The sequence below is a fragment of the Micropterus salmoides genome, unplaced genomic scaffold (genome assembly GCF_014851395.1).
Source record: "Micropterus salmoides isolate LMB-PRFRI ecotype aquatic unplaced genomic scaffold, ASM1485139v1 Ms_hic_scaffold_1, whole genome shotgun sequence".
In the NCBI taxonomy this organism is placed as follows: domain Eukaryota; kingdom Metazoa; phylum Chordata; class Actinopteri; order Centrarchiformes; family Centrarchidae; genus Micropterus; species Micropterus salmoides.
Window position 1 is genome coordinate 55,504,823 of NW_024040040.1, and position 25,607 is coordinate 55,530,429.

A 25,607-nucleotide genomic window follows, 5' to 3' on the forward strand; every position below is an offset into this window, starting at 1 on the left:
GAATATCTGAAGAAGCAGACAGATGTCCAGTCTTACTTTGTACAGAGCTGCTCTGACTGGCTGTCTGCAGTCCAGCTCTGGTTCTGAATCTGTCTCCACACTGGGGACAGGAGGAGTGTCCTGATGAAGCAGACTGGTCCCAGTATGAGGTGATGCACTGTCTGCAGACAGAGACTGGATCCTTCAGGACGTCCTGACACAAAGCACAGCAGGACGGCTGCTCCTCCACAGGAACAGGACTCCTCTTCCTCTCTCTGTGAAGACATTTCTTTAGAACTCAAATGATTTGTTGCTTGTTGTTGAAAAATCTCCAGATGTGTCCGACACTGTGTAGAAGCTCAGATGGTCACAGAGAACAGTAAAAGTGTCGTTACTTTTCTGTTTGAATTCAGCTTTCAGTCAGTAATGAAGATGATTGTTCCTTTTATTTCAGCTCTCCTGCTCTCAGAAACACTAATTAACTGCTTTTCCTGTCTGACTGTCTGATTAAACATTTAGTGATCTGCCTGCAGTTTGTTATTAACACAAACTCAACACTTCCTGCAGCTCCTTCACAGTAAAAGCCTCCATTAAAGAGAGCTGATTATGTCCTTCACTGTTTTACAGTCACTCTGGGCAGCTTAGCTTGAGTTAGTTAGCTTTGAACTGAGCTTAGAAGTGGTCTAAACACACAGCATGTAACAGCGGTGTCACAGGTTCAAGTCCACACGGAGCCTTGTTTGGATGTCATTCTGTTTCCTGTCACTCTCTACTGTCAACTATCACATGAAAACTATTCAAATATTGTAAAAAGAGAAGTGGTCCAATTTTCTGCCCTTTTTCCATCCACTGCTAACTTTTCCATCAGTGCTGCCCGTGGATGTTTGTTCTTCACCTTTAGGAACAATATATGGTGGAGAGAATCTGAGCTCAAAGCTCCACTTACTAATGATTCAAAGCAAAGTGTTCATCAAGGTGAGCAAAGCTGAACTACAAATGCTTTTTCACCACATGTTGCACAATTATGATCTGAAGTGATTCAAGATGCATCTGGTGGATCAGAACAGCTGATCTGAGGAAGAGCCAAACAGCTCAGTGTTTAGAGGACCAATAGGAGAAAATGAAGGACACATTTGAAGCAGATTCTTTCAGATTCTGAATCCTTCTAAATCTTTACAGTGACGTCAACGTGAGGGCAAAAATATATGAAGATGTTCTTGAAGTGTAAATTCTGAAATGGAGGTTCTCAGGTGTTTTGCTCCCTGGCTGCGCGTGCATCCAGTAGTGTTTGTATACAAGAAACCCGTCTATACGGCAAGCTAATTGTTTTATAGTACTGGTGAGAACTAGGGGGCGCTACACTAACTTCACCATTATTGAGCTTTGCACAAATTCTTTATCTAACCTATCTCTCTCTGTTTACACAGAAGCTCAAACTGTCTGCAGCCTGTTTCCATCTCTACTCCCCGTTACTCAGCCATTTTATAATTTCAAAAATGTTCCGTCATTTGGAAAGAAAGGAGTGCTCAGACAAATCCTAAACGTTATGAACCAAGAATGTAATACCTCTGTCAGATTTCAATTGAATATGTACAAAAATAATACATAAGCTACAGTCAGTGAACTTACCTCAGAGTCTCCAGTCTACTGTTTGGACTCTCCAGTCCAGCAGAAAGCAGCTTCAGTCCTAAATCTTGAAGGCTGTAGTTCTGACTCAGGTCCAGCTCTCTCAGATGGGAGGGGTTGGACTTTAGAGCTGAGGCCACAAGGACACAGTGAGTCTCTGAGAGTCCACAGTCATAAAGTCTGTTAAGACACATAGATTACAAAAATGTATTTGGAAACTGTATAAATGTAACATTTGCTCTTCAAAACTTTTTACAACTCGGTGAACAATTAACAACAATTGTGAAAGGTGATCTCTCTTTCATACCTGCTGCTGTCCACAGAAGAGAAACAAACATTGGACAATATTAGATGAATAATTAAATATTTTGGTGTACATGACAGATGATACGGACAGTGACAAAGTGAAAATTTGCCGGCCACTCAGGGGCCTCTGGCATGGTGAAGCCTCTGCCACAGTCGCATGTCTATGGACATATCCTCCGCAAGTTCACCAGAGAACTTCCAAACCACAACGAAGTATGTTTCAACGAAGTTTATTTCACATGGAACATGTATTCTGGCACCTGAGCGCATAGTGAGGCACACATCACCAGATAGCAAACACTCTTGAGTAACTCACAAACAAAGCTTCCCCAAAGATCACACAGATGGAGCAAGATCACGCTGTTTTCTAGCTTATTTACAGGAAAATGGCTGAACTTGTCATGTAACAATCAATGTGACTTTTAACAGCCAATGACTACGAAGTTCATTAACTTGACAGCAAAAAAATACAACCAACTGAAAAATCCTAACCCTTTATAACACCTCAAGAACATATGAGACAAAATACAACTGATATAAATATTTGTAATAAGCAAAGTGGAACACTTTAAGAATTATGAGAACATTAAGGTTTTTATATTTGAAGAACTAAACTACTAATCCACACTGATTTACAATGGTAATCACTCTGGACTTACCGAGCCTTCCTGCAGTTCCTCACGACTGGAATCAGTCTCAGTCGTCCCTCCTCTGATGTGTTGTACTTCCTCAGCTCCAACTCATCCAGAACCTCCTCTGACATCTGCAGCATGTAGGCCAGAGCTGAGCAGTGGATCTCAGAGAGTTCCTTCTCTGATCTGTTCTCTGACTTCAGGAACTCTTGGATCTCCTGATGTACTGAGTGGTCGTTCATCTCCGTCAGACAGTGGAAGATGTTGATGCTTCTGTCAGGAGAGATCCCATCACTGTTCATCTCCTTCAGGTTGTTGATGGCTCTCTGGATGATTTCTGGACTGTTGTCTGTCCGACCTAGCAGGCCTCCTAAGAGTCTCTGGTTGGACTCCAGAGAGAGGCCATGAAGGAAGCGAACAAACAGGTCCAGGTGGCCATTTTTACTGTCGAGGGATTTCTCCATGGCGCTCCTCAGGAAGACATCCAGGGATGGGTTGATTGCAAATAACATTGACACCTTCTTGAATAAAGAGTTTGAGTCTTTCTGTTTCCAGTCTTTCCCCAGGAAGTCCTCCAGTACCTCTGAGTTCCTGCTGGTGTAACAGTGGAACATGTAGACTGCAGCCAGAAACTCCTGAACGCTCAGATGAACAAAGCAGTAGACTGTTTTCTGGAAGATCACACTCTCTCTTTTGAAGATCTCTGTACAAACTCCTGAGTACACCGAGGCCTCTGTGACATCAAGACCACACTGCTCCAGGTCTTCTTGGTAGAACATGATGTTTCCTTTCTCCAGCTGTTCAAACGCCAACCTCCCCAGCTTCAGAAGAACCTCCCTGTCAGCCTCCGTCAGCTCCTGTGGACTCGTCTCATGTCCCTCATCGTACTTCTGCTTCTTCCTCTTTATCTGAACCAGCAGGAAGTGTGAGTACAGGTCAGTCAGGGTCTTGGGCAGCTCTCCTCTCTGCTCTGTAGTCAACATGTGCTCCAGAACTGTAGCAGTGATCCAGCAGAAGACTGGGATTAGACACATGATGTGGAGGCTCCTGGAGGTCTTGATGTGTGAGATGATTCTGCTGGACATCTCTTCATCACTGACTCTCCTCCTGAAGTACTCCTCCTTCTGGGCGTCAGTGAAACCTCGTACTTCCGTTACCCTGCCGACACACGAAGGAGGGATCCGATTGGCCGCCGCAGGTCGGGAAGTTATCCAGACGAGAGCAGAGGGAAGCAGATTCCCCTCGATGAGGTTTGTCAGCAGCAGGTTGACTGATGACTTCTGTGTGACATCAGACACAACCTCACTGTTGTGGAAATCCAATGAAAGTCTGCTTTCATCCAGGCCGTCAAAGATGAACAACAGTTTCCAGACGGCGAGCTTCTCTGCTGGGACCTTCTGTAATGTTGGATGGAAAACATGGAGCAGCGTGAGGAGACTGTGCCGCTCATCTTTGATCAAGTTCAGCTCCCTGAACGAGAGCAGAACCAGCAGACCGACATCTTGGTTTTCCGAGCCCTCTGCCCAGTCCAGAGTGAACTTCTGCACCGAGAAGGTTTTTCCAACGCCAGCGACGCCGTTGGTCAGAACCACTCTGATGGCTGTCTGTTGGCCAGGTAAGGCTTTAAAGATGTCCTGGCACCTGATTGGAGTGTCATGGAGGGTCTTCTTCTTGGAAGCTGTCTCAAGCTGCCTCACCTCATGCTGGGTATTAACCTCTTCACTCTGTCCCTCTGTGATGTAGAGCTCAGTGTAGATCCTGTTGAGGAGGGTTCCACTTCCTGTTTCATCACTTCCTTCAGTCACACGTTCACATCTCCTCCTCAGACTGATCTTATGTTCATCTAAAACCTCCTGCAGACCACCGCTCACTAAAGAAGAGAAACAATGTGAGATAAAACAAAGAATCTGTGCTGATTATTTTCATTACTAATATAAAAACCATCAATATCAGAATATCTGAAGAAGCAGACAGATGTCCAGTCTTACTTTGTACAGAGCTGCTCTGACTGGCTGTCTGCAGTCCAGCTCTGGTTCTGGATCTGTCTCCACACTGGGGACAGGAGGAGTGTCCTGATGAAGCAGACTGGTCCCAGTATGAGGTGATGCACCGTCTGCAGAACCAGTGTCCACAGCTGGTAGAGACTGGATCCTTCAGGACGTCCTGACACAAAGCACAGCAGGACGGCTGCTCCTCCACAGGAACAGGACTCCTCTTCCTCTCTCTGTGAAGACATTTCTTTAGAACTAAAATGATTTGTTGCTTGTTGTTGAAAAATCTCCAGATGTGTCCGACACTGTGTAGAAGCTCAGATGGTCACAGAGTAAAAGTGTCGTTACTTTTCTGTTTGAATTCAGCTTTCAGTCAGTAATGAAGATGATTGTTCCTTTTATTTCAGCTCTCCTGCTCTCAGAAACACTAATTAACTGCTTTTCCTGTCTGACTGTCTGATTAAACATTTAGTGATCTGCCTGCAGTTTGTTATTAACACAAACTCAACACTTCCTGCAGCTCCTTCACAGTAAAAGCCTCCATTAAAGAGAGCTGATTATGTCCTTCACTGTTTTACAGTCACTCTGGGCAGCTTAGCTTGAGTTAGTTAGCTTTGAACTGAGCTTAGAAGTGGTCTAAACACACAGCATGTAACAGCGGTGTCACAGGTTCAAGTCCACACGGAGCCTTGTTTGGATGTCGTTCTGTTTCCTGTCACTCTCTACTGTCAACTATCACATGAAAACTATTCAAATATTGTAAAAAGAGAAGTGGTCCAATTTTCTGCCCTTTTTCCATCCACTGCTAACTTTTCCATCAGTGCTGCCCGTGGATGTTTGTTCTTCACCTTTAGGAACAATATATGGTGGAGAGAATCTGAGCTCAAAGCTCCACTTACTAATGATTCAAAGCAAAGTGTTCATCAAGGTGAGCAAAGCTGAACTACAAATGCTTTTTCACCACATGTTGCACAGTTATGATCTGAAGTGATTCAAGATGCATCTGGTGGATCAGAACAGCTGATCTGAGGAAGAGCCAAACAGCTCAGTGTTTAGAGGACAAATAGGAGAAAATGAAGGACACATTTGAAGCAGATTCTTTCAGATTCTGAATCCTTCTAAATCTTTACAGTGACGTCAACGTGAGGGCAAAAATATATGAAGATGTTCTTGAAGTGTAAATTCTGAAATGGAGGTTCTCAGGTGTTTTGCTCCAGAAATCAAATCAGATCCATCTTAGTTTGAAACAGTATCTGCACTAATAGTTCTGCATCAGGAATATAAATCTGTTAGCAGAACATTTTGTCTTCATCCTCAATGCATCATCTTCCATCAGGTCAGTTTACAGTAAAAACAGTCTCTTACTTTGTGTCTGAGGGTCCAGGTTCAGGACTGAAGAATGGAGGTTGATCACTGGACCAGTCACTCTTCATAGACAGACAGCTGGATCCTGAGGACTCTGCTCCGTCCTCCTCTTCCTTCTTCTCTGTGCTCATCTTCTGGACTTCAGTCAGTCTGAGAGGTAAAAGAGTAACGCTGAGCTCAGAACACAAGAACCAGGAGAAACAACTGCGGAGTTAACTTTAACATATCTAGAGAGAGATAGTTTGTTTGTTTTTTACATTTCACATTTGATACTCGTGTTTATTTATTAATATATTGTTCTTTCATTATTGATCCTAAACATAAAATACTACTGACCTGTGGTACACACACAGACACACATGTTTACTGTTTTATTTATTTAACTAACTTTATGAATGTAATTATTTTTTAGATTATCTTTGAAGTTTTGGGGATATAGTTTTTCTGACGTTCAGGCCAATAAAGTGAATCCTTCTGCTCTGGGACTCTAAATGGAGTCTGAACTGACTGAACTCTTTCAGCTTCAGGTTCCTACCTGTTCTCTCCTGGATCACCTGATCAGTGTAGCTCCTCCCTTCTGCATCTACAGGAAACCAGCTGAGTTCAGTCTCAAAATGTTTGGCACCGCTTTGCTGCAGTTTCCTGACTGAACAAAATATTTCTCACTAAATGTTTTGCAGCGGGCTTCAAGGTCTGTTTGCTCCCATTTGGTGGGCGAGTCCAAGGTGTTACCCAATCAGCAGCGATTAATTAATGCCAGACCTTTTCTCCATACTGAGGAGGTCTGGGGTGGTGATGGTACAGTGGATAAGACACACGAGATTCCCACTATGACATCCACCAATGTTTCCCTGAACCTCTCTTAACCCCTCGTAGGTCCAGAGGCGACCTCTGACATATCGAGCAGCTGTAAGCTGCTTTGGATTAATGAATAATTATTATTACTGACAGCCTGTATCTGCTCACTCTGCATCCTGCTGGACTGACTGATGTTACCTGAAGCTGTTGGACTGTAAAAACAGTCCTGTGTCTCTGATAGCAGACTAACAGACTGCAGACAGGTGCTGCTGCTAGAGAGAGGAGGGCTGGTTGATCTCAGAGTTCATAATCAGACACAGAGCCTGAAGAGCATCTTCACAGCCTGTCAGAGTCCTTCACTTTGTCTCATTACACCTGGAAACTAAAATAAAACTTTCCTCCTGCTGCATCTACACTCTGTAACTGTAAATAAAAATGTCATCCACAGTGACAAAACACCTTCTTCCAAACTGCCGAGGATAACACAAGACAGTTAAGACTGTGGTCCTCCTGCAGTCTGATAAAGATGGCAGACCTACAGCTGACTTCAGGTACCCTGTACAATCAACCCTTTTACAGTCTTTAGATAAAAAACCTAAAACATCCTGATACAAATATGCAGAAATAAAAACACAAATACATGCATATACACCTGGGGTCCCCTCACAAGGAGCCACACATTATTATATTAATAAAGAATACTCCAAACAACTCCCTCTAAATAGTTTTAAATAACCCTTCACCACATGCTGGATTAAAACAACAATCTGACGGCTTGTTTTTATCTCAGCTGGAAGTTTGTTTCATTCCAAAGCTGCAGTGGACAAGAAGGTGTTTTGTCCTGAACAGGTCTTAAATCTACGAGGTTCAATGTCAGTGTCGCTGCCTCTGGTAGAGAAGCCAGGAGGATTCCTGACAAGCTGAACATCATTTTTTAAATACCTTGGCACATATCCATGCAACATCTTTTGTCTCAGCTGCCTCAACCTGTTTTCAACCGTCAAACATTTTATTTCCTTCAGTTCAGACGAGCTGACGTGAGTCCTGAGGCTGAGGTTCAAGGTCAGAAGAGAAAAACAGGCACCAACACAGAGAGCAGAGGTGAGAGAGGCAACAAGCTTCAGATGTTTAGCTGAGGCTGCACTGCGTGAGAACGAAGCAGACTAAATATCACAAACAAATGCAGTTGTAATTTAGATCATTTATTTTTACATGTGATGAAATTACAAGATGCCTTCACTGACCCGTCCCACAGCAGGTTTATCTTATGGAATATGGAAAGAAGAAACTCACAGGTCACTTTTCTGTTTTCAGTCTTTAGTACTGACTGATATTAGATTAAATTCAGTTCATGAGGCACTTTTATTCATAGTAGTTTCTGCTAGCCTATTTTATTTAAATCCCATTTTACCTTTTCAGTGTTCAAAACAGTTGAGCAGTCCTCCTCCACTAGTCAGATGTTTCAGTTACAGTTTAAGTTGAAAATATTTTAGCTTTGCAGCTGGGTTTCAGCTTTTAAATGTTACAGGTTTAATGTTGGTGCAGCAGTTATCTTAAAGAACTCAGTTCTTAGTCTATGAACACAATATGTTAATATTTAGTCAAAACGTTTTACAGCTTATTTTGTCAGGTGAACCTGAAGTGTCTGACACAATTTTGACACTATAATAATAAATCCCTGTAAAACTAAACCCGCTGTCACTGATCAGTAAACTTCTGGAGTCCAAGAGTTAAAACAGTGACTGTGAGCTCAGAACACAAGAATCAAGAGAAACAGGTTTGTTCAAGAGTCACAAGAGAACAGGAAGTAACACACACACACACACACACACACACACACACACACACACACACACACACACACACACACACACACACACACACATTATACAGTAAAATAAAACAGCCAGAACGCTACACTTCCCTTTAAATCTGTGCTTGTTTCCATGGTTACTGCAGGTTTAATGTGTTTTATTGAGCTAATCAGGACTTTGTGTCCACAGATGAATCAAAATGTTGAGTTCCTCTAAGGTTTCTTTCCTCTCCAGTCCACAGGGAGAAAACTGCCTCAGAGACTTTGACAGTAACATAATAAAATGTTGGATTAACACTCACCCTGCCTCAGCCTTCAGTTCTCCTCCTTCTGCTCTGGGACTCTAAATGGAGTCTGACTGAACTCTTTCAGCTTCAGGTCTCTTCCTGTTCTCACCTGGATCACCTGATCAGTGTAGCTCCTCCCCTCTGCATTTACAGGAAACCAGCTGAGTTTACCTGTGTGTGTGTGTGTGTGTGTGTGTGTGTGTGTGTGTGTGTGTGTGTGTGTGTGTGTGTGTGTGTGTGTGTGTGTGTGTGTGTGTGTGTGTGTGTGTGTGTGTGTGTGTTTTGTTTATGAGCGTCTCTCTTGGCCTGAACAGCTTCAATTAAAATTAGTTTTGGTCAAAATGTTGGAACTTATTGATGCTCTGCAGAAAATCCTTTAACTTTGATTCATTTTAGCTGAAACTCTCCTCAGGGCTCAGTAGATCCCTGTTTTCTAAACATTTGACTTCTTTTAACTTGTTCTCTGAATTTAGAACAAACACAGCATGAAAGTGTTCAGCTGATGACAGAGATTTAGTTTTACCTGAGTTGAAAGGAAGGAGGAACCCAGGTAGGCGACAACAGAGAGGGAACTGTAAAACAACAGAAGTGAAACGCTGCAGTCAGAGAGTTGAGACTCCAGGTCGATGTGGGAGGAGCTTTGATTTGTCTCTAGACAGAAAGTCCAGGAAACAGATTCACGACTAAACCGGTTTTACGCACAGAGAGAAATGTGCAGACGCATTCTTTTCAAACTCAAAGCTGTGTTCACTGAGGAACTGCAGCCTCATTTCACCTCCAACAGCTGCTCCACCTTCAGTAGACCTGTCAAGGAGAAGATCCGCGGCAGCTCTCTGTAGGAAACTGTGTGCACGCTGGTCTGAAGTTTCACCTCCTGTATAAATACCAGTTTGTGATGCGGGGAATGGTCTACACATGCTTTTTACACATCTGGCCCTTGATTGGCTGGATAATCCCAAAGTCCTTACAGGCCAGTCCTGCCACTCGGCAGCCATCTTGGCGACGCCTCCGGGCAGACCAGGCTCCTCTCTGGATGAATGTGCAGAGAGTCAGAACTGCACTGTCACTGGTCACCAGGACATAAAAACTACATGAATAGAATCAGCAGTTAAATCTAATAATTGCTGAAAAAGTTTGTCGGCTTTGCCTCCAAAAGGTTTAAAAAACGTTTTTCCCAACCGGTTCTATATCCACTATTGATGATGTCACTGAGGGCCGTGGCCCCTTTATTCCCAGAGACGCTATTCACCCTATTACATAATCAAGTGTACCATCAAAATGATTTGAAGCTGTTATTTCTAATACACTTACTGCATGATGTCACTTTAACTGGGTCAGTATTACTGGGACCGAGTCAGAGCTCAGTGTTTATTTTCCACTGCTGCTGCGATGTCTGAACAGAACACTGACAGTTCTGTTGCACAAAATGCAAACTGTTTCAGAGCCGGGAAAAGAGCCAAAAGACTCCGGCCAATCACAGCCTTCCCCTCTAACATGATGCCCTCGACCTCTCAACAAAGCAGAGGTCACAGTTTTCCTCCTAACCTCCGTTCCTATGTTCTAAGTGGGAGACAGAACGCTTATTGTCCAAATCTGGTGGATTAACACTTAAAGCACCTATGAGGAGTGTTTAACAGCCTCCCAAACAACTCTTAGCCTATCATGGGCTGATTGGAGAGTCCAGTGTGACCTTCCTACCCTGGTCTGGCAAGCGGACTGGTTAAGCCACACAGACTGCATCACTGCTGAAGCTACATCCATAAGTCCTCCCTAACAGTGGGAAGGAGAGAACATTTATTGAAGCGTTGGGTTTGGGAAGGAATGAGCAGGGTGAGCACATTCAGACTTTTAATGGAGGCAGTGAAATGTCCAAATGTGCCTCAGCCCAGCTGAGCTGAACTGGAGGTAGACGGAGGTGTTGGGGTTAAACCCAGTGATGTTTCCTCTCCTTCAGTCACCGGGACAGTAGGCATGGATCATTTAGAGGGGAGCTGAGAAGAAGGCCGACTCACCTGCCACCTGCTAGCTCACTAGGTTTAGGTCGACCTCACGGGGGGTTTTCTGTTCAGCTGTTGTACCTGTGACCTTTGACCTTCCTGTTTGGGACTTTGTCCCTTAATTGGACTTCTGACCCTTGCCTGCTTCACCATCCTGTGAGCCTTTGCTGGGTTTATGTGTAACGTTAAAGTGCTGTTTTAATTTGAGACATTTAAGATACCATTTTCTTAAACACTACTGAAATGAATCAGTATCTTTGAAACTGCACAGACTTTATCTGAGAGGCTCAGCTTTCATCATAAACATCAAGCATCAAGAGTGATAGGAAGTCTTTAAAATCAGTTACCCATTTAGTGATCATTTAATTATTAACCTTTAACATATAAAAGTAAAAGTAGTATTAAGGGGTGGATCTACCTAAAATGGACATGTGAGGACTCATCTCACATTCAAGTGTGCGTTCATGCAGACCTTCAAAGCTCTGTGGACAGACATAATAAATATAATTTGAGCTTGGGAGTTTCTACCTGAACAGAAGGAGTCACATGTTGTGCAGATCACAAAGCACCTTCAGGACAATATCGGGCTCCATGAGTCTCAGTTCTCTCTCAGCCAGCAGAGGTCTGCAGGAGGTTTTAGATGAACATAAGATCAGTCTGAGGAGGAGATGTGAACGTGTGACTGAAGGAAGTGATGAAACAGGAAGTGGAACCCTCCTCAACAGGATCTACACTGAGCTCTACATCACAGAGGGACAGAGTGAAGAGGTTAATACCCAGCATGAGGTGAGGCAGCTTGAGACAGCTTCCAAGAAGAAGACCCTCCATGACGCTCCAATCAGGTGCCAGGACATCTTTAAAGCCTTACCTGGCCAACAGGGAGCCATCAGAGTGGTTCTGACCAACAGAGAGCCCGCTGACATAATAAGTAGTGAACATCAGCAATAACGACACTATCTCTCTCCGACAGCCCTGTGTGGTTACGATGGTAGGTAGCTGAGTAAACTGGACAGGTTTCCTCTGACAGAATAAAACTGCTGAGCCTAAAGGAAATAAAACAAAAACACGACACATTAAAGAGAAAAATCAAGATGTTTTATTCATGTTTTCAGCAACAGATACAGAACATTTATGATGCTGAGGGAGGACGGGTCTCTGCTCTGAATTAAAGGTTCATTCCACTAAAAACTGAAACCAACAGGATCCAACAGCAAACCTCACGGGACCTTCAGCGCTCTGCTTTTCTTTAAACACATTTGAAACGCTCACATTTCTCTGCTCAGGACTTTAAGTCGTGTTAAAGTCTAAAGTTTGTTTCAGCTAAAATAAAACAAGCTAAATATTATTTCTGGCTGTGAGAGAAATCCTCTATAAATTTGCTTAAATAAAACTCCTCCTCTCTGACTCGGTTTCATTCTGCTGCCACCTGCTGTTTACATTAAAATACTACATTACCCAGAATCCCCACAGACAACATTTTATAAGCCAAAGGTTCAGGAGGCGATCAGGTTCAGTCTTACAGGGATATTAAATGTGACTTATTGAAATAGAGCCGCGCCCTACAGTCTCACTGTGAATCTCACGTGAACACAACTAGAAACTACAAATACTTTAACAATAAAATCTATCTTTGTACAGATTCTTTAGAAAGTTTATGTTACGTTCCATTTCCTGTGGCTGCTTCACAATAAAAGCCTGCGTTTTCCCACTTGAAGTCTTTCACTGTGAAGCAGCAGCAGTAACTTCAGTGCTGCTGTCTGCATTGCACACGCCCACCCAACAGGAGAAAACACACCTGAAGCCCGTTGCAGAACGTTGAGCAACGTTGCAAAGAAACATGTCGCTCAACCCGAAAATGCTGCAAACGTTTTGAGATTGAATTCTCCCCTGATACAGCCTGTTCATGGTTAAGGGACTGGGTGTTACTACTAGCACATATCACAACTACATTTCCAGAGTTGATTCTATGTTTTATGTTTGTTTTATGTTTTTTTCCCAGTTTATTTTTATCTTTTCAATTAATCGTTTAAACCTATGCAGCACTTTTATTATATACAATAAGAAGCTGCTCTTTTAATGTGTTGATCTTATTAGACTACATGTTTTCAAAAAAAGGAGCATTACACACAATCTCATCAGAGCTAATGATAGTACATTTTAGCACGCCAATTTAATAATGAGATTGTCAACTTTAATTATCTAACACTTAATTTCCCAACCACAAAAATGTGGCTGGTGAAAATGCTGCGCGGCTGGTAAATTTAGAAAACCGAGCAAAAAAGTTAAAGTCAAGCCCTGGTTAGTACTGATGAAGAAGGAAGAGAAAAGCTCCACAAGCTCAGTTTGAACATCTTTCTTTATACAGCAGCGCCACCTGCTGTCCACAACAACACATTACAGCCACAATAACTGTACTGTCATTTAGACTAATAATAAAACTAATATAATATCATATTAACTGATAGTAACAAATAATCCATAGTTGCTAAGTCATCAATACACAAAAAACACTGAGAGGACAAAGAGGCACATGAGTTCCTAAAATATTCATGAGTCACAAAACAAAACATGTGAAGTGTGTTTCTGTTGGTAAATGTAAAAATGAGCACTGTGATAATCACCTCTTTGTCACTTCTGTGACTTAATGGACACCAACATCGTGCAACATCCTTGGTCGCTATGACTACAGCCTCAGAAATAACCATAAAGTTGAACCAACACAAACTGAACATTATAACCTTCATGAAGGAGGATCTCTTACAGGAAATGTGGAAGTAAATGAGCCAGTCTTCCTTCTGATGGTTTTGTTTGCTTATGTGGGTCATATAGAGGCATTCACATTAAATTTAAACTGCTTCATAACCAGGTTAAACGTTCCTTATAGTTGCCACCAGAGTTTGACTTCAAATACACCAAATTACACTTTTTCTGGCTCTGAAACACCTTTTGCATTTTGTCCAACAGAACTATCAGTGCTGTGATCCGACAGTGCAGCAGCAGTGGAAAATATCAACGTGGAGCTCGAACTCAATGTAACATTAAGTAGTAAGTTTATTATAAAATCACTTTGGTACATGCAATGTGGTGACCACCACTCCGGGCTCGCAATGCCAGCTTCTACGTAACACTGGACTCCCAGGCAGGATATTTATCACAGCAACAGCTTGCACCAGTTAATAGGATATTAATGGAAACAGATCATATTCATTTAAAACTGAAGCATTAAGATCTGAATAAAGATCTGTTTTGTTAGCGCTCCTGGTTGTTATAACAACCGTCGTAATCGTTGTTGGAGCCACATTGGAGGCCAAGTCTGAACGACCATCGTTGGCCTCTTCACCTGAGCCAAACGTGAACGTTTGTTTAGTTTCCTGGGACGAGATGAAAGCATTGTGAAGCATTGCAATAAGTGGTGTCGCAGGTCAACAACCGCATCAAAAAATATGTAGAACTGAAGCTGAGGTTGCTGCAGACTAGTTTTATACCCTTCTCCCACATAAACTGTTCCTCCCGCTCATGTCTCTGAGCTGGAGTCCAAGTCAAGTCTCAAGGCTTTGAGCTTTTGTTAAAAACGTTCTGAAAAATATTAACTAACAGAAGAAAATGCTCTGAGAAAGGTTCATTTGCATAATAAGAACACATACAATGCAATATAGTTTTCCCTCAAATAAAACAGACATTTCCACCGTAAATTGGAGCAGAAAATGTCTCCAGAATGCAGGAAATTACCAGTTTAATGCTCAAAATCTTCTGGGGGAGCACCCACATATATTTCACCATCAAATATTTTATCTAAATAGTTCTAAAAACCTTCTTGTCCTGTTTTCTTGCATTGTCTCGTCTCATGACCCCAATGTGTCATCACGCCTCTGATCTGAGCCCCGATGTCCTCACCACGTTTCAACACAAAGTGACGTCCTTCACTGACCCGCTCCGCTCTGCACCAGCTCCTCTCTAGAAGGCCTTCTTATTCTCTCCACTAATTAGTGAACACTTTTGCAAGGCACTGTATGCATGCTACTTTCTCTTTAGGGGCCGAGCACCATGAACATCTGATCCTAGAATCGGCCCTGCATCTTCCTTTGCTCGAGCTGACAGTTACGTCATTGCCTCTGCACCTTACATCTTCCTTTTGCAGACCTCAGCATGTTCTTACCGAACCCCAGACCCCCTGGCGGTTCCCCTCACTGCCTGGCCAGGGCAGCGTCTGGCACACTTTAATTTTAATATAATAAAAAACATTATATGAATATACATATTGAAGTGAAAGAGTAAACCTGCATGCACACAACAAACACCGAGACAGTCTCATTCAAAATGTGTGTATTATCCAGCCAATCAGGGGCCAGATGTATTAACCGTGCATATGTAAAAAACATGTGTAGACCATTCCCTGCATCACAAACTGGTATTTATACGGAGGTCGCTGCTGCTGAGATAATAAGGTGGACGTGAAACATCATGTGGGAGAAGTTTTCTAGTTTTACTGACTGTGTTTTGGTGTTTGTGTTGATTTACATTCAGAATGAATTATCTGTTTATTTGATCACTTTGTAAAGTCTGTTTCTCTGTGAGCTCTATTAATGAATCACTGATCATCCTCCTAATGTTAAATAACGATGATGGGATGTTATGGCATCCAACCTCGCTGATGCAGCACAGCGGGATCTTCTCCTTGACAGGTCTAATGAAGGTGGAGCAGCTGTTGGAGGTGAAATGAGGCTGCAGGTCCTCAGTGAACACAGCTTTGAGTTTGAAAAGAATGCGTCTGCACATTTCTCTCTGTGCGTAAAACCGGTTTAGTCGTGAATCTGTTTCCTGGACTTTCTATCTAGAGACGAATCAAAGCTCCTCCCACATCGACCTGGAGTCTCAACTCTCTGACTGCAGCGTTTCACTTCTGTTGTTTTACAGTTCCCTCTCTGTCGTCGCCTACCTGGGTTCCTCCTTCCTTTCAACTCAGGTAAAACTAAATCTCTGTCATCAGCTGAACACTTTCATGCTGTGTTTGTTCTAAATTCAGAGAATAAGTTAAAAGAAGTCAAATGTTTAGAAAACAGGGATCTATGGAACCGTCCTCTGTTCCCTCCCCTTGTATTTCCTCAAACAGAAAAGGGGTTCCCGTAAAGAGCAAACATTTCAGTCAACAGGATGTGAGACAAAGCAATAAATACCTGCCCCTCAAAATAAAGGCACTATAATAAAAAGTCTTAAGTGAAGGATTTTCTGCAGAGCATAAATAAGTTCCAACATTTTGACCAAAACTAATATTAATTGAAGCTGTTCAGGCCAAGAGAGACGCTAATAAACAAAAGACACACACACACACACACACACACACACACACACACACACACACACACACACACACACACACACACACACACACACACACACACACACACACACACACACACACACACAGGTAAACTCACCTGATTTCCTGTAAATGCAGAGGGGAGGAGCTACACTGAGAACAGGGAGGAACCTGAAGCAGAAAGAGTTCAGAGTCCGTTCAGAGCAGAAGGAGGAGAACTGAAGGCCGAGGCAGGGTGAGTGTTAATCCAACATTTTATTATTTTACCGTGGACAGAGAAAGTTTCTGAGGGTTACGACTTGTTTTAGCGTTCAGATTACAGTCAGTTTAATGTCAGAGGATTAGGTAAGGCAGTTTGTCAGGGAGATGTCCAAAGGTGTGTGTGTGACTTGTTTCCTGATTCTTGTGTTCTGAGTCACAGTCAGTTTTACTGTTTTACCTCTCAGACTGACTGAAGTCCAGAAGATGATGAAGAGGAAGAGGAGGACAGAGGAAGAGGAGGACGGAGCAGAGTCCTCAGGATCCAGCTGTCTGTCTACGAAGAGTCACCGGTCCAGAACTCCTCCAGTCTTCAGTCCTGAACCTGGACCCTCAGACTCAAAGTAAGAGACTGTTTTTACTGTAAACTGACCTGATGGACGATGATGCATTGAGGATGAAGACAAAAAGAAGAGAAATAAAAAGAAATAAAACTAAATGGGATCAAAACATTGAAAATTAATCCTTGTATTGTTCTTTGATTATTCTTTTTCAAAACCAAATTGGACAAACAAAAAAAAGTTGTTTTTGTTCTTTTATTTTAAAACCAAAACAGAAAAAAGTTCAACATTAAAACACGGTATTGACGAGCACTTAATGTAACTGTATTGTAAGAGTTAGCTCAACACAGTTTAAAAGTATTTCTTTGTTATAATGTGTAGGTTAGTGTCCTGGAGCTTTAATGTACTGATCAATTTTGCCGTAGCCCCGAAAAAAAATCCTTGATAAACATGTTTGGGGATTTTCTTTCTCAAGGTAACCAGCTGCTTCAGATTAGCCCAAAACAAAAGGCTATCTGGATACTGACATACTTAATAAGTATGTGACTGGAAACATGAGAATGGCTCAAACATTCACAAACATCACATACTTGTGCAGGCAAAGCAATTAGCCAAGAATAGGAATTATTTTTGATCTAGAGTTTGAACCCAGGCTGACCTGATCTTGCAGATATATTATTATATTTTTGTAGATGGCTATAATGTAGGCTAGTGCTCAGATCTACAATCATATTCGCTGCAGTAAATTTGAGATGCGACTTGAAAAACAGTAGCCTATATTTGTGAATATGTGACCAATCTGGGGACGGAGGAAGACTACAGCTGTTGCACACAACACGTGCACAGGGATACAACAGCGGTCAGAGATAAAAGAAACCAAAGCCCCTCCTTTGTTTTTAAAAAGGAATAATCAATGAACGAATGATACACAGAATAATATTATATACAATAAAAGAAAATATTGAGTCCCCTTTTGTCCAACATGACAGCATTACACTCCTTCCTACAGGTCATCCTTTGTGATCTGGTGCACTAAACATAAAGCAAGGAACAATAACATTTAACTCCTCAGCTGAGTACAAATGGTTTAGTTACAGTGATTATAACTAAATAAATATATCTAGAATCAATATATTTAAAACCTGAGAACTCATTAAGGAAACAAAAGATGTAACTTTAGTAACTTTAGTTAATCAAAAGTCTGCTGGTATAGATCTTATAATGTAGCTCTGTTTACAACATTCACACATTAGTTATCTATGAGCCAAGAGCTTTTATTACTTACATTAGATTATGAGCCATGGTTTATTTATTAACATCCCAAAAATAATCACATTACATCAGGATCAAGTCCCTATAATAATTGATTTATTTAAGACGTTACATTGACTTTGGTGATTCCAGAACAATTATTAGATCCTAGACTTATCAAAACTGGGCTGTGCACGAGCCATGTGGCAATACTTTTAAAGAACAATTCTGTCAGTAATCCATGAACGTCACAGAGAGGGTGTTTAAACTCTCTAATGCTGTTAAAGATTCCTACAGAGAAAGTACGGACGAGAAGAGTTACTCTTATATAGGTTGTAGACTGAGATATTTGCCCCTGAACAGACTTAATCTATGACTTTCAGCAGCTACACATCATGTTAAACAGCTCTGTGTGAGCACCACACCATAACACACACACACACACATCCATTGAATAGTTAGCAGTGGATAAAAAAAGGGCAGAAAATGGTCAAATGTAGATTTGGACCACTTCTGTCTTTTAGAATATTATATTTGTTTTCATTTGATAGTTGACAGTAGAGAGTGACAGGAAAAATAATGACATACAAACAAGACGTGCAAGGCTCTATAAGTAATGGTTAAAATTTTAAAATGTACTCTAAAACCAATTGGAAGCCAATGAAGAGCCTTAAGCACAGGAGTAATGTGTGATCTCCTGTTGGTTTTAGACTAATGTCTTGCAGCTGCATTCTGTTTGTCTATGGAGGATTTGTTTAAACAAGTGTACAGTACATTGCAATAATCCAGACGAGAAGAAATAAAAGCATGAACAAGCATCTCCATCTCTTCTTTAGAAACCACAGCTCAATGTTAGCAATGTTCCTGCGATTGGAAAAAACAGGAACGAACCACAGATTTAACATGACTGTTAAAACACATAGATTTATCAAAAATGACACCCAGATTTCGCACAACACCACAGACCGAGGATGATATAGCCCCAATGGCCTGCCTAATTTTAGGGGTAATGTTGTTTGGGGAAAAAATCAGCACCTCAGTTTTGTCTGAATAGTTGCAAAAAGTTGTCTACCATCCATTTGTTAATGGAGGCTAAGCAATTGTGAAACAAGGACAGTTTGTCTAGCCTATGAGGACTAAAAGATAAATATAATTGGATGTCATCAGCATAAGAATGATAAGATATGTCTTCAAAGCTACCAATAATCTTTCCAAGAGGAAGCATACACAGACTGAACAGCAGGGGGCTGAGCACAGAACCTTGGGGCACACCACAGGACAAAGGAGCAGAGTCTGACATATATGTTCCTATGGACACAGAGAAACTCCTGAAAGATAGGAGGAAAACCAATCCAGAGTTGATCCAGTAATGCCCGCAGTTGTTTTCAGTCTATTAATCAGAGTGCAGTGATCAACAGTATCAAATGCTGCACTGAGATCTAATAGGACCACTACAGAACATTTAGTCCTCTAGGTCATAGTTATCCAACAAAGGTTAAAATGAAGGGCAACTGGACTTGGTTGAAGATACTGGAAGACGTTTCGTCCCTCATCCAAAGGACTTCTTCAGTTCTGACTGACTGGCAGGGAAACTCAGCTATTAACCTCAGTGGGGTCGTTGGCCCGGGTCATCGATACCGCTGGTTCGTTAGTGTTCCCGGTTGCTGTGACGACAGTCGTTACAGTCGTTAAGACTACCTGTGGCCAAGACTGAACGACCATCGTTGGTATCTTCACCTGAGGCCAATAGGTTACGTTTGTTGAGTTTCCTGGGAAGTGATGAAAGGACAGCATTGTAAGTGGGGGATAATTGGTGGCGTAGACCCCCTCCTCCGGGTTCTTCTCGACCCTGGTGTAGATGGCTTCCTTGACACCTCTTTCAAACCATCCATCTTCTCTGTCTAAAATGTGCACCTGGTGGACCTCAAACGAGTGTCCTCTGTCCTTCAGATGTAAGTAGACTGCAGAGTCTTGACCTGAGGAGTTGGCCCTTCTGTGTTGAGCCATGCGTTTGTGTAGTGGGGTGGTGATGGTGCATAGATAAGATGCTTGCCTTTAATGTGGGAAACCTGGGTTCAATTCCCACTGTGAGACATCCACCATTGTGTCCCTGAGCAAGACACTTAACCCATAGTTGCTCCAGAGGTGTGTGACCTCTGACATGTATAGCAATTGTAAGTCGCTTTGGATAAAAAGCGTCAGCTAAAAGTAAATGTTTAGTCTCCCCAATATAGAGGTCTGTGCAATCCTCACTGCATTGAACAGCAAACACTAGGTTGCTTTTCTTGTGCTTGGGGGTGCAGTCCTTGGGGTGGACCAGCATCTGTCTTAGCGTGTTCTTGGGTTTAAAAAAAAGCCTGTAAATTTTCTGTAAACACCAATCTGCAGGCTCTTGTCCTCTTCAATGTGTACAGCGCAGTCCAGGAAGGCCAAACTGTTGTTGTGGACATCTTCTCATGTGAACTTGATGTTACTGTCCACAGAGTTGATGTGTTCTGTGAAGGCTTGCACTTCCTGGCTTTTGATTTTGACCCAGGTGTCGTCCACATATCTGTACCAGTGGCTCGGTGCTGTTTCTCTGAAGGAGTTGAGGGCTTATTCTCCACTTCTTCCATGTAGAGAAGCCACAATGGGGATACTGGTGAGCCCATGGCACAGCCATGCTTCTGTCTGTAGAATCCTCCATTGTACCGGAAATAGATGGTGTCAGGGGTGAGGATAGTTCTGTTGTCCAGGGTGTTGTCTTGTGTTAGCCATTTCCTTACGTTTCCACTGCTTACAATACATTTCTGTTAAAAACTTGAACCTGTGATACCTGCTTGACTTTCCACCCCGGAAATTCAAATTAGCTGTTAGTCCCACATCTCCTGGATGCCACCGGGACGTAACAGACTGTAAAATAGTGAAGGACATAATCAGCTCTCTTTAATGGCTTTTACTGTGAAGGAGCTGCAGGAAGTGTTGAGTTTGTGTTAATAACAAACTGCAGGCAGATCACTAAATGTTTAATCAGACAGTCAGACAGGAAAAGCAGTTAATTAGTGTTTCTGAGAGCAGGAGAGCTGAAATAAAAGGAACAATCATCTTCATTACTGACTGAAAGCTGAATTCAAACAGAAAAGTTCTAAAGAAATGTCTTCACAGAGAGAGGAAGAGGAGTCCTGTTCCTGTGGAGGAGCAGCCGTCCTGCTGTGCTTTGTGTCAGGACGTCCTGAAGGATCCAGTCTCTACCAGCTGTGGACACTGGTTCTGCAGATGGTGCATCACCCAATACTGGGACCAGTCTGCTTCATCGGGACACTCCTCCTGTCCCCAGTGTGGAGACAGATCCAGAACCAGAGCTGGACTGCAGACAGCCAGTCAGAGCAGCTCTGTACAAAGTAAGACTGGACATCTGTCTGCTTCTTCAGATATTCTGATGTTTTATATTAGTAATGAAAATAATCAGCACATATTCTTTGTTTTATCTCACATTGTTTCTCTTCTTTAGTGAGAGGTGGTCTGCAGGAGGTTTTAGATGAACATAAGATCAGTCTGAGGAGGAGATGTGAACGTGTGACTGAAGGAAGTGATGAAACAGGAAGTGGAACCCTCCTCAACAGGATCTACACTGAGCTCTACATCACAGAGGGACAGAGTGAAGAGGTTAATACCCAGCATGAGGTGAGGCAGCTTGAGACAGCTTCCAAGAAGAAGACCCTCCATGACGCTCCAATCAGGTGCCAGGACATCTTTAAAGCCTTACCTGGCCAACAGAGAGCCATCAGAGTGGTTCTGACCAACGGCGTCGCTGGCGTTGGAAAAACCTTCTCGGTGCAGAAGTTCACTCTGGACTGGGCAGAGGGCTCGGAAAACCAAGATGTCGGTCTGCTGGTTCTGCTCTCGTTCAGGGAGCTGAACTTGATCAAAGATGAGCGGCACAGTCTCCTCACGCTGCTCCACGTTTTCCATCCAACATTACAGAAGGTCCCAGCAGAGAAGCTCGCCGTCTGGAAACTGTTGTTCATCTTTGACGGCCTGGATGAAAGCAGACTTTCATTGGATTTCCACAACAGTGAGGTTGTGTCTGATGTCACACAGAAGTCATCAGTCAACCTGCTGCTGACAAACCTCATCGAGGGGAATCTGCTTCCCTCGGCTCTCGTCTGGATAACTTCCCGACCTGCGGCGGCCAATCGGATCCCTCCTTCGTGTGTCGGCAGGGTAACGGAAGTACGAGGCTTCGCTGACGCCCAGAAGGAGGAGTACTTCAGGAGGAGAGTCAGTGATGAAGAGCTGTCCAGCAGAATCATCTCACACATCAAGACCTCCAGGAGCCTCCACATCATGTGTCTAATCCCAGTCTTCTGCTGGATCACTGCTACAGTTCTGGAGCACATGTTGACTACAGAGCAGAGAGGAGAGCTGCCCAAGACCCTGACTGACCTGTACTCACACTTCCTGCTGGTTCAGATAAAGAGGAAGAAGCAGAAGTACGATGAGGGACATGAGACGAGTCCACAGGAGCTGACGGAGGCTGACAGGGAGGTTCTTCTGAAGCTGGGGAGGCTGGCGTTTGATCAGCTGGAGAAAGGAAACCTCATGTTCTACCAAGAAGACCTGGAGCAGTGTGGTCTTGATGTCACAGAGACCTCGGTGTACTCAGGAGTTTGTACAGAGATCTTCAAAAGAGAGAGTGTGATCTTCCAGAAAACAGTCTACTGCTTTGTTCATCTGAGCGTTCAGGAGTTTCTGGCTGCAGTCTACATGTTCCACTGTTACACCAGCAGGAACTCAGAGGGACTGGAGGACTTCCTGGGGAAGGACTGGGACAGTGAAAACAGTGACTGTTTCCTGAAAGATGACAATAATCATGATTACCCTTCCGTGGATGTCTTCCTGGTGAGAGCCATGAAGAAATCTCTCAAAAGTATAAGTGGCCACCTGGACCTGTTTGTTCGCTTCCTTCATGGCCTCTGTCTGGAGTCCAACCAGAGACTCTTAGGAGGCCTGCTGGGTCAGACAAAGACCAGTTCAAGAACCATCCAGAGAGCCATCAACATCCTGAAGGAGATGAACAGTGATGAGATCTCTCCTGACAGAAGCATCAACATCTTCCACTGTCTGACGGAGATGAACGACCACTCTGTACATCAGGAGATCCAAGAGTTCCTGAAGTCAGAGAACAGATCAGAGAAGAAACTCTCTGTGATCCACTGCTCAGCTCTGGCCTACATGCTGCAGATGTCAGAGGAGGTTCTGGATGAGTTGGACCTGAAGAAGTACAACACATCAGAGGAGGGACGACTGAGACTGATTCCAGCTGTGAGGAACTGCCAAAGAGCTCGGTAAGTCCAGATATGAATGACAACAATAGTATTTAACAGTTGGAGCCATCATTATTGGTTTGTTGTATTGCGTATTGGATTGTGTAGCCATTGTATCGTTAATCTCTGTTAAGCTGTAATAGTCACAATTTCAAATCTTACAGACTTTCTGGGTGTGGACTCACAGAAATTCACTGTGAAGTCCTGTTATCGGCTCTGCAGTCCAACCCATCACATCTGATAGAACTGGACCTGGGTTATAACACTCACCTGAAAGATTCAGGAGTTGAATGGCTCTCTGCAGGACTGAAGAGTCCACACTGTGGGCTGGAGACTCTGAGGTGCAGAATCTTGTCCCATTCACTTTGAAGGTCTACACGAACATCAACGGTGATTTAATAAAGTTTTCCTTTCTTTGCAGGCTGACAGACTGTCAGATCACAGTTGAAGCCTGTGCTTCTCTGATCTCAGCTCTGAAGTCTAACCCCTTCCATCTAAGAGAGTTGGACCTCAGTAAGAATTTTGTGCAAGATTCAGGAGTGAAGACGTTTTCTGATTTTCTACACTCTCCAGACTGTAGACTGAAGACTCTGAGGTCAGACTTCCAGATTCTTTATAAATCACGGAAAATGTGTGAGGAAATCACATTAATTTAGTTCTGTTGATGTAAAGTAAGGAGAATTTTCTCCTAGTATGCTTGGGATCCTGTTGCGTTACAATAAGCCTCTCCCACACTTTGAATAGTGAAAAAAAGAAGGAAAAACCTTTATCTATATGTAGTTTTTTTATTGCCTATTTGTGAACAGGTTGTTACTTCACAAAACTTTTTGTACTTCACATAACCTTTATGTGCTGAAGCCTGTCAGACTAAAAGGATATGATAGCTTAAGACAATGTTGGTCAAAACACGGTCAACTTCAAAAATGTGTTTAAGTCATGGAGAGACCTTCATTTGTTTTGGATATAAAAAACAACCCAGAGTAGGCTTTCATCCTATTGGACAGGTAAACTAACATAACTGCAACCATGTGAAATGCATTGTGATGTTGTGCTTTAGTTAACGTTAACTTGCCTGGTAATGTCAACAGTTGTTAACATTATCCGTTGCAAAATACTATAGTTGTAACATTATGGCTTGCCACATTACTTCATCAGCTAACGCAATTAGGGCTGCAGCTAACGATGATTTTAGTACTTGAAGCTTCTACAGAATATTTCATCGATTCATTGATGCCTCGTTAAAAAAGCACTTTTGCTTGGCTGTGACGTTACAACTATGGTTGCCACCGGTCCTTTAAAATACAGAATCTAAATAGTGCGTCCCGTTTTGAATCAATATGGGTGGGATGATTTGCATGGGATAAACCGCGTCCCGGGTTTGTCTTTAATGCAGCTTCCCATGCAAATCCCACCCGCATTCTGTGAAGACTTGTCCTTTTCTACCCTGATTGGGCAATATTTGTGGCAATATTCGCTGCCATTTTTGGTTTGATTAATACAGTCAGTTTCAGGGCTAATGGGAGTCAGATAAGGGGGCGGCAAAAGTGTGAGAAATCAAATAACCTACTTGATGAGTATCAAGCCACAGTAACTGCACAATTTGTCGGCCAGTGTTCTGTGTGGTGCACATTGGCCTGTCAGACGTGTGACAGCATGCCGAGGCAGTGTAATGTTTTACGGTGGACGGACGGTAACATTACAGAGTTGTTGTTTTCTTTTAGCTTGACTATCATAAGTGCAATAAACAACAGTAATAAATGTTCGTGTGAAACAGTGTGCTATATAGTTATATGGATTAAACAAAGCCTCGATGCAAAGAATTTGCGTTGATGCATTTTAGTATTTGAATTAATCAATTTAATTGATGAATCGTTTGAGCCCTAAATGCAATCTATATAACTATCTACTTACTAAAGTGTTGATTTTAACCTGCAAGAAATAAAGTAATGTTAAAGAGCAAATGTGGAGCGATTTCTGCCGATGTTTGCTTTCGGAATATGCCATTTAGATTAATTGTTGATATATCAATACTCAGGTACACAGCTTCTTTACCATTCTCAGTCGCTGTAATTTATGTGACCCACATATTATACACTAATGCAACATAACGGTGCAGAACAACACTACAGTATTGTTACTTACTGCGGTCTAACTGGTATAGCAGCACAAAAACTTGAATGGCAAAAGTGTCACCTCGAATAGTGCCATCAGGCCAACTGCAGGGTCATCAGCCAGGAACAACCCTTCACTGATGTTTTGCTCCATTATTCCTGGAACATCTTGGGATGGTGAAGAAATGGTAGGGATGCCCCCTAGTAGTAGAACATAATATGCCTAAGACCTTTGCCTACCACACGGCACACACAGCCAGCTCCCTCATGGTCTTTCTCAACTTTGCCC

General features: G+C 42.7%; 2 protein-coding genes and 1 long non-coding RNA gene across 3 annotated transcripts; 1 reads left to right on the top strand and 2 right to left on the bottom strand.

Moving 5' to 3' along the window:
* Nucleotides 1–202: 202 nt before the first annotated feature.
* Nucleotides 203–4,469, bottom strand: LOC119887023 (protein NLRC3-like; the record flags this gene model as incomplete). Its single annotated transcript, XM_038698024.1, has 4 exons — nucleotides 4,457–4,469; nucleotides 2,571–4,413; nucleotides 1,609–1,785; nucleotides 203–254 (listed from the first exon to the last, which is right to left on the bottom strand). Coding segments are annotated over exons 1-4 (2,085 nt in total), but the record flags the coding sequence as incomplete, so codon positions are not given.
* A 239-nt stretch (nucleotides 4,470–4,708) lies between these two features.
* On the bottom strand, nucleotides 4,709–8,916 carry LOC119897696. Its single transcript, XR_005443420.1, has 3 exons — nucleotides 8,813–8,916; nucleotides 5,900–6,049; nucleotides 4,709–4,767 (listed from the first exon to the last, which is right to left on the bottom strand). It is a non-coding gene; the product is annotated as an uncharacterized LOC119897696 (long non-coding RNA).
* A 7,344-nt stretch (nucleotides 8,917–16,260) lies between these two features.
* On the top strand, nucleotides 16,261–23,878 carry LOC119897344 (protein NLRC3-like). The gene is made up of 6 exons (XM_038710980.1): nucleotides 16,261–16,346; nucleotides 16,558–16,713; nucleotides 21,046–21,281; nucleotides 21,392–23,228; nucleotides 23,372–23,548; nucleotides 23,629–23,878. The coding sequence occupies exons 2-6, from the start codon at nucleotides 16,577–16,579 to the stop codon at nucleotides 23,861–23,863; spliced, it is 2,622 nt and encodes an 873-aa protein (XP_038566908.1). The 5' UTR covers nucleotides 16,261–16,346; nucleotides 16,558–16,576; the 3' UTR covers nucleotides 23,864–23,878.
* Nucleotides 23,879–25,607: the final 1,729 nt, after the last annotated feature.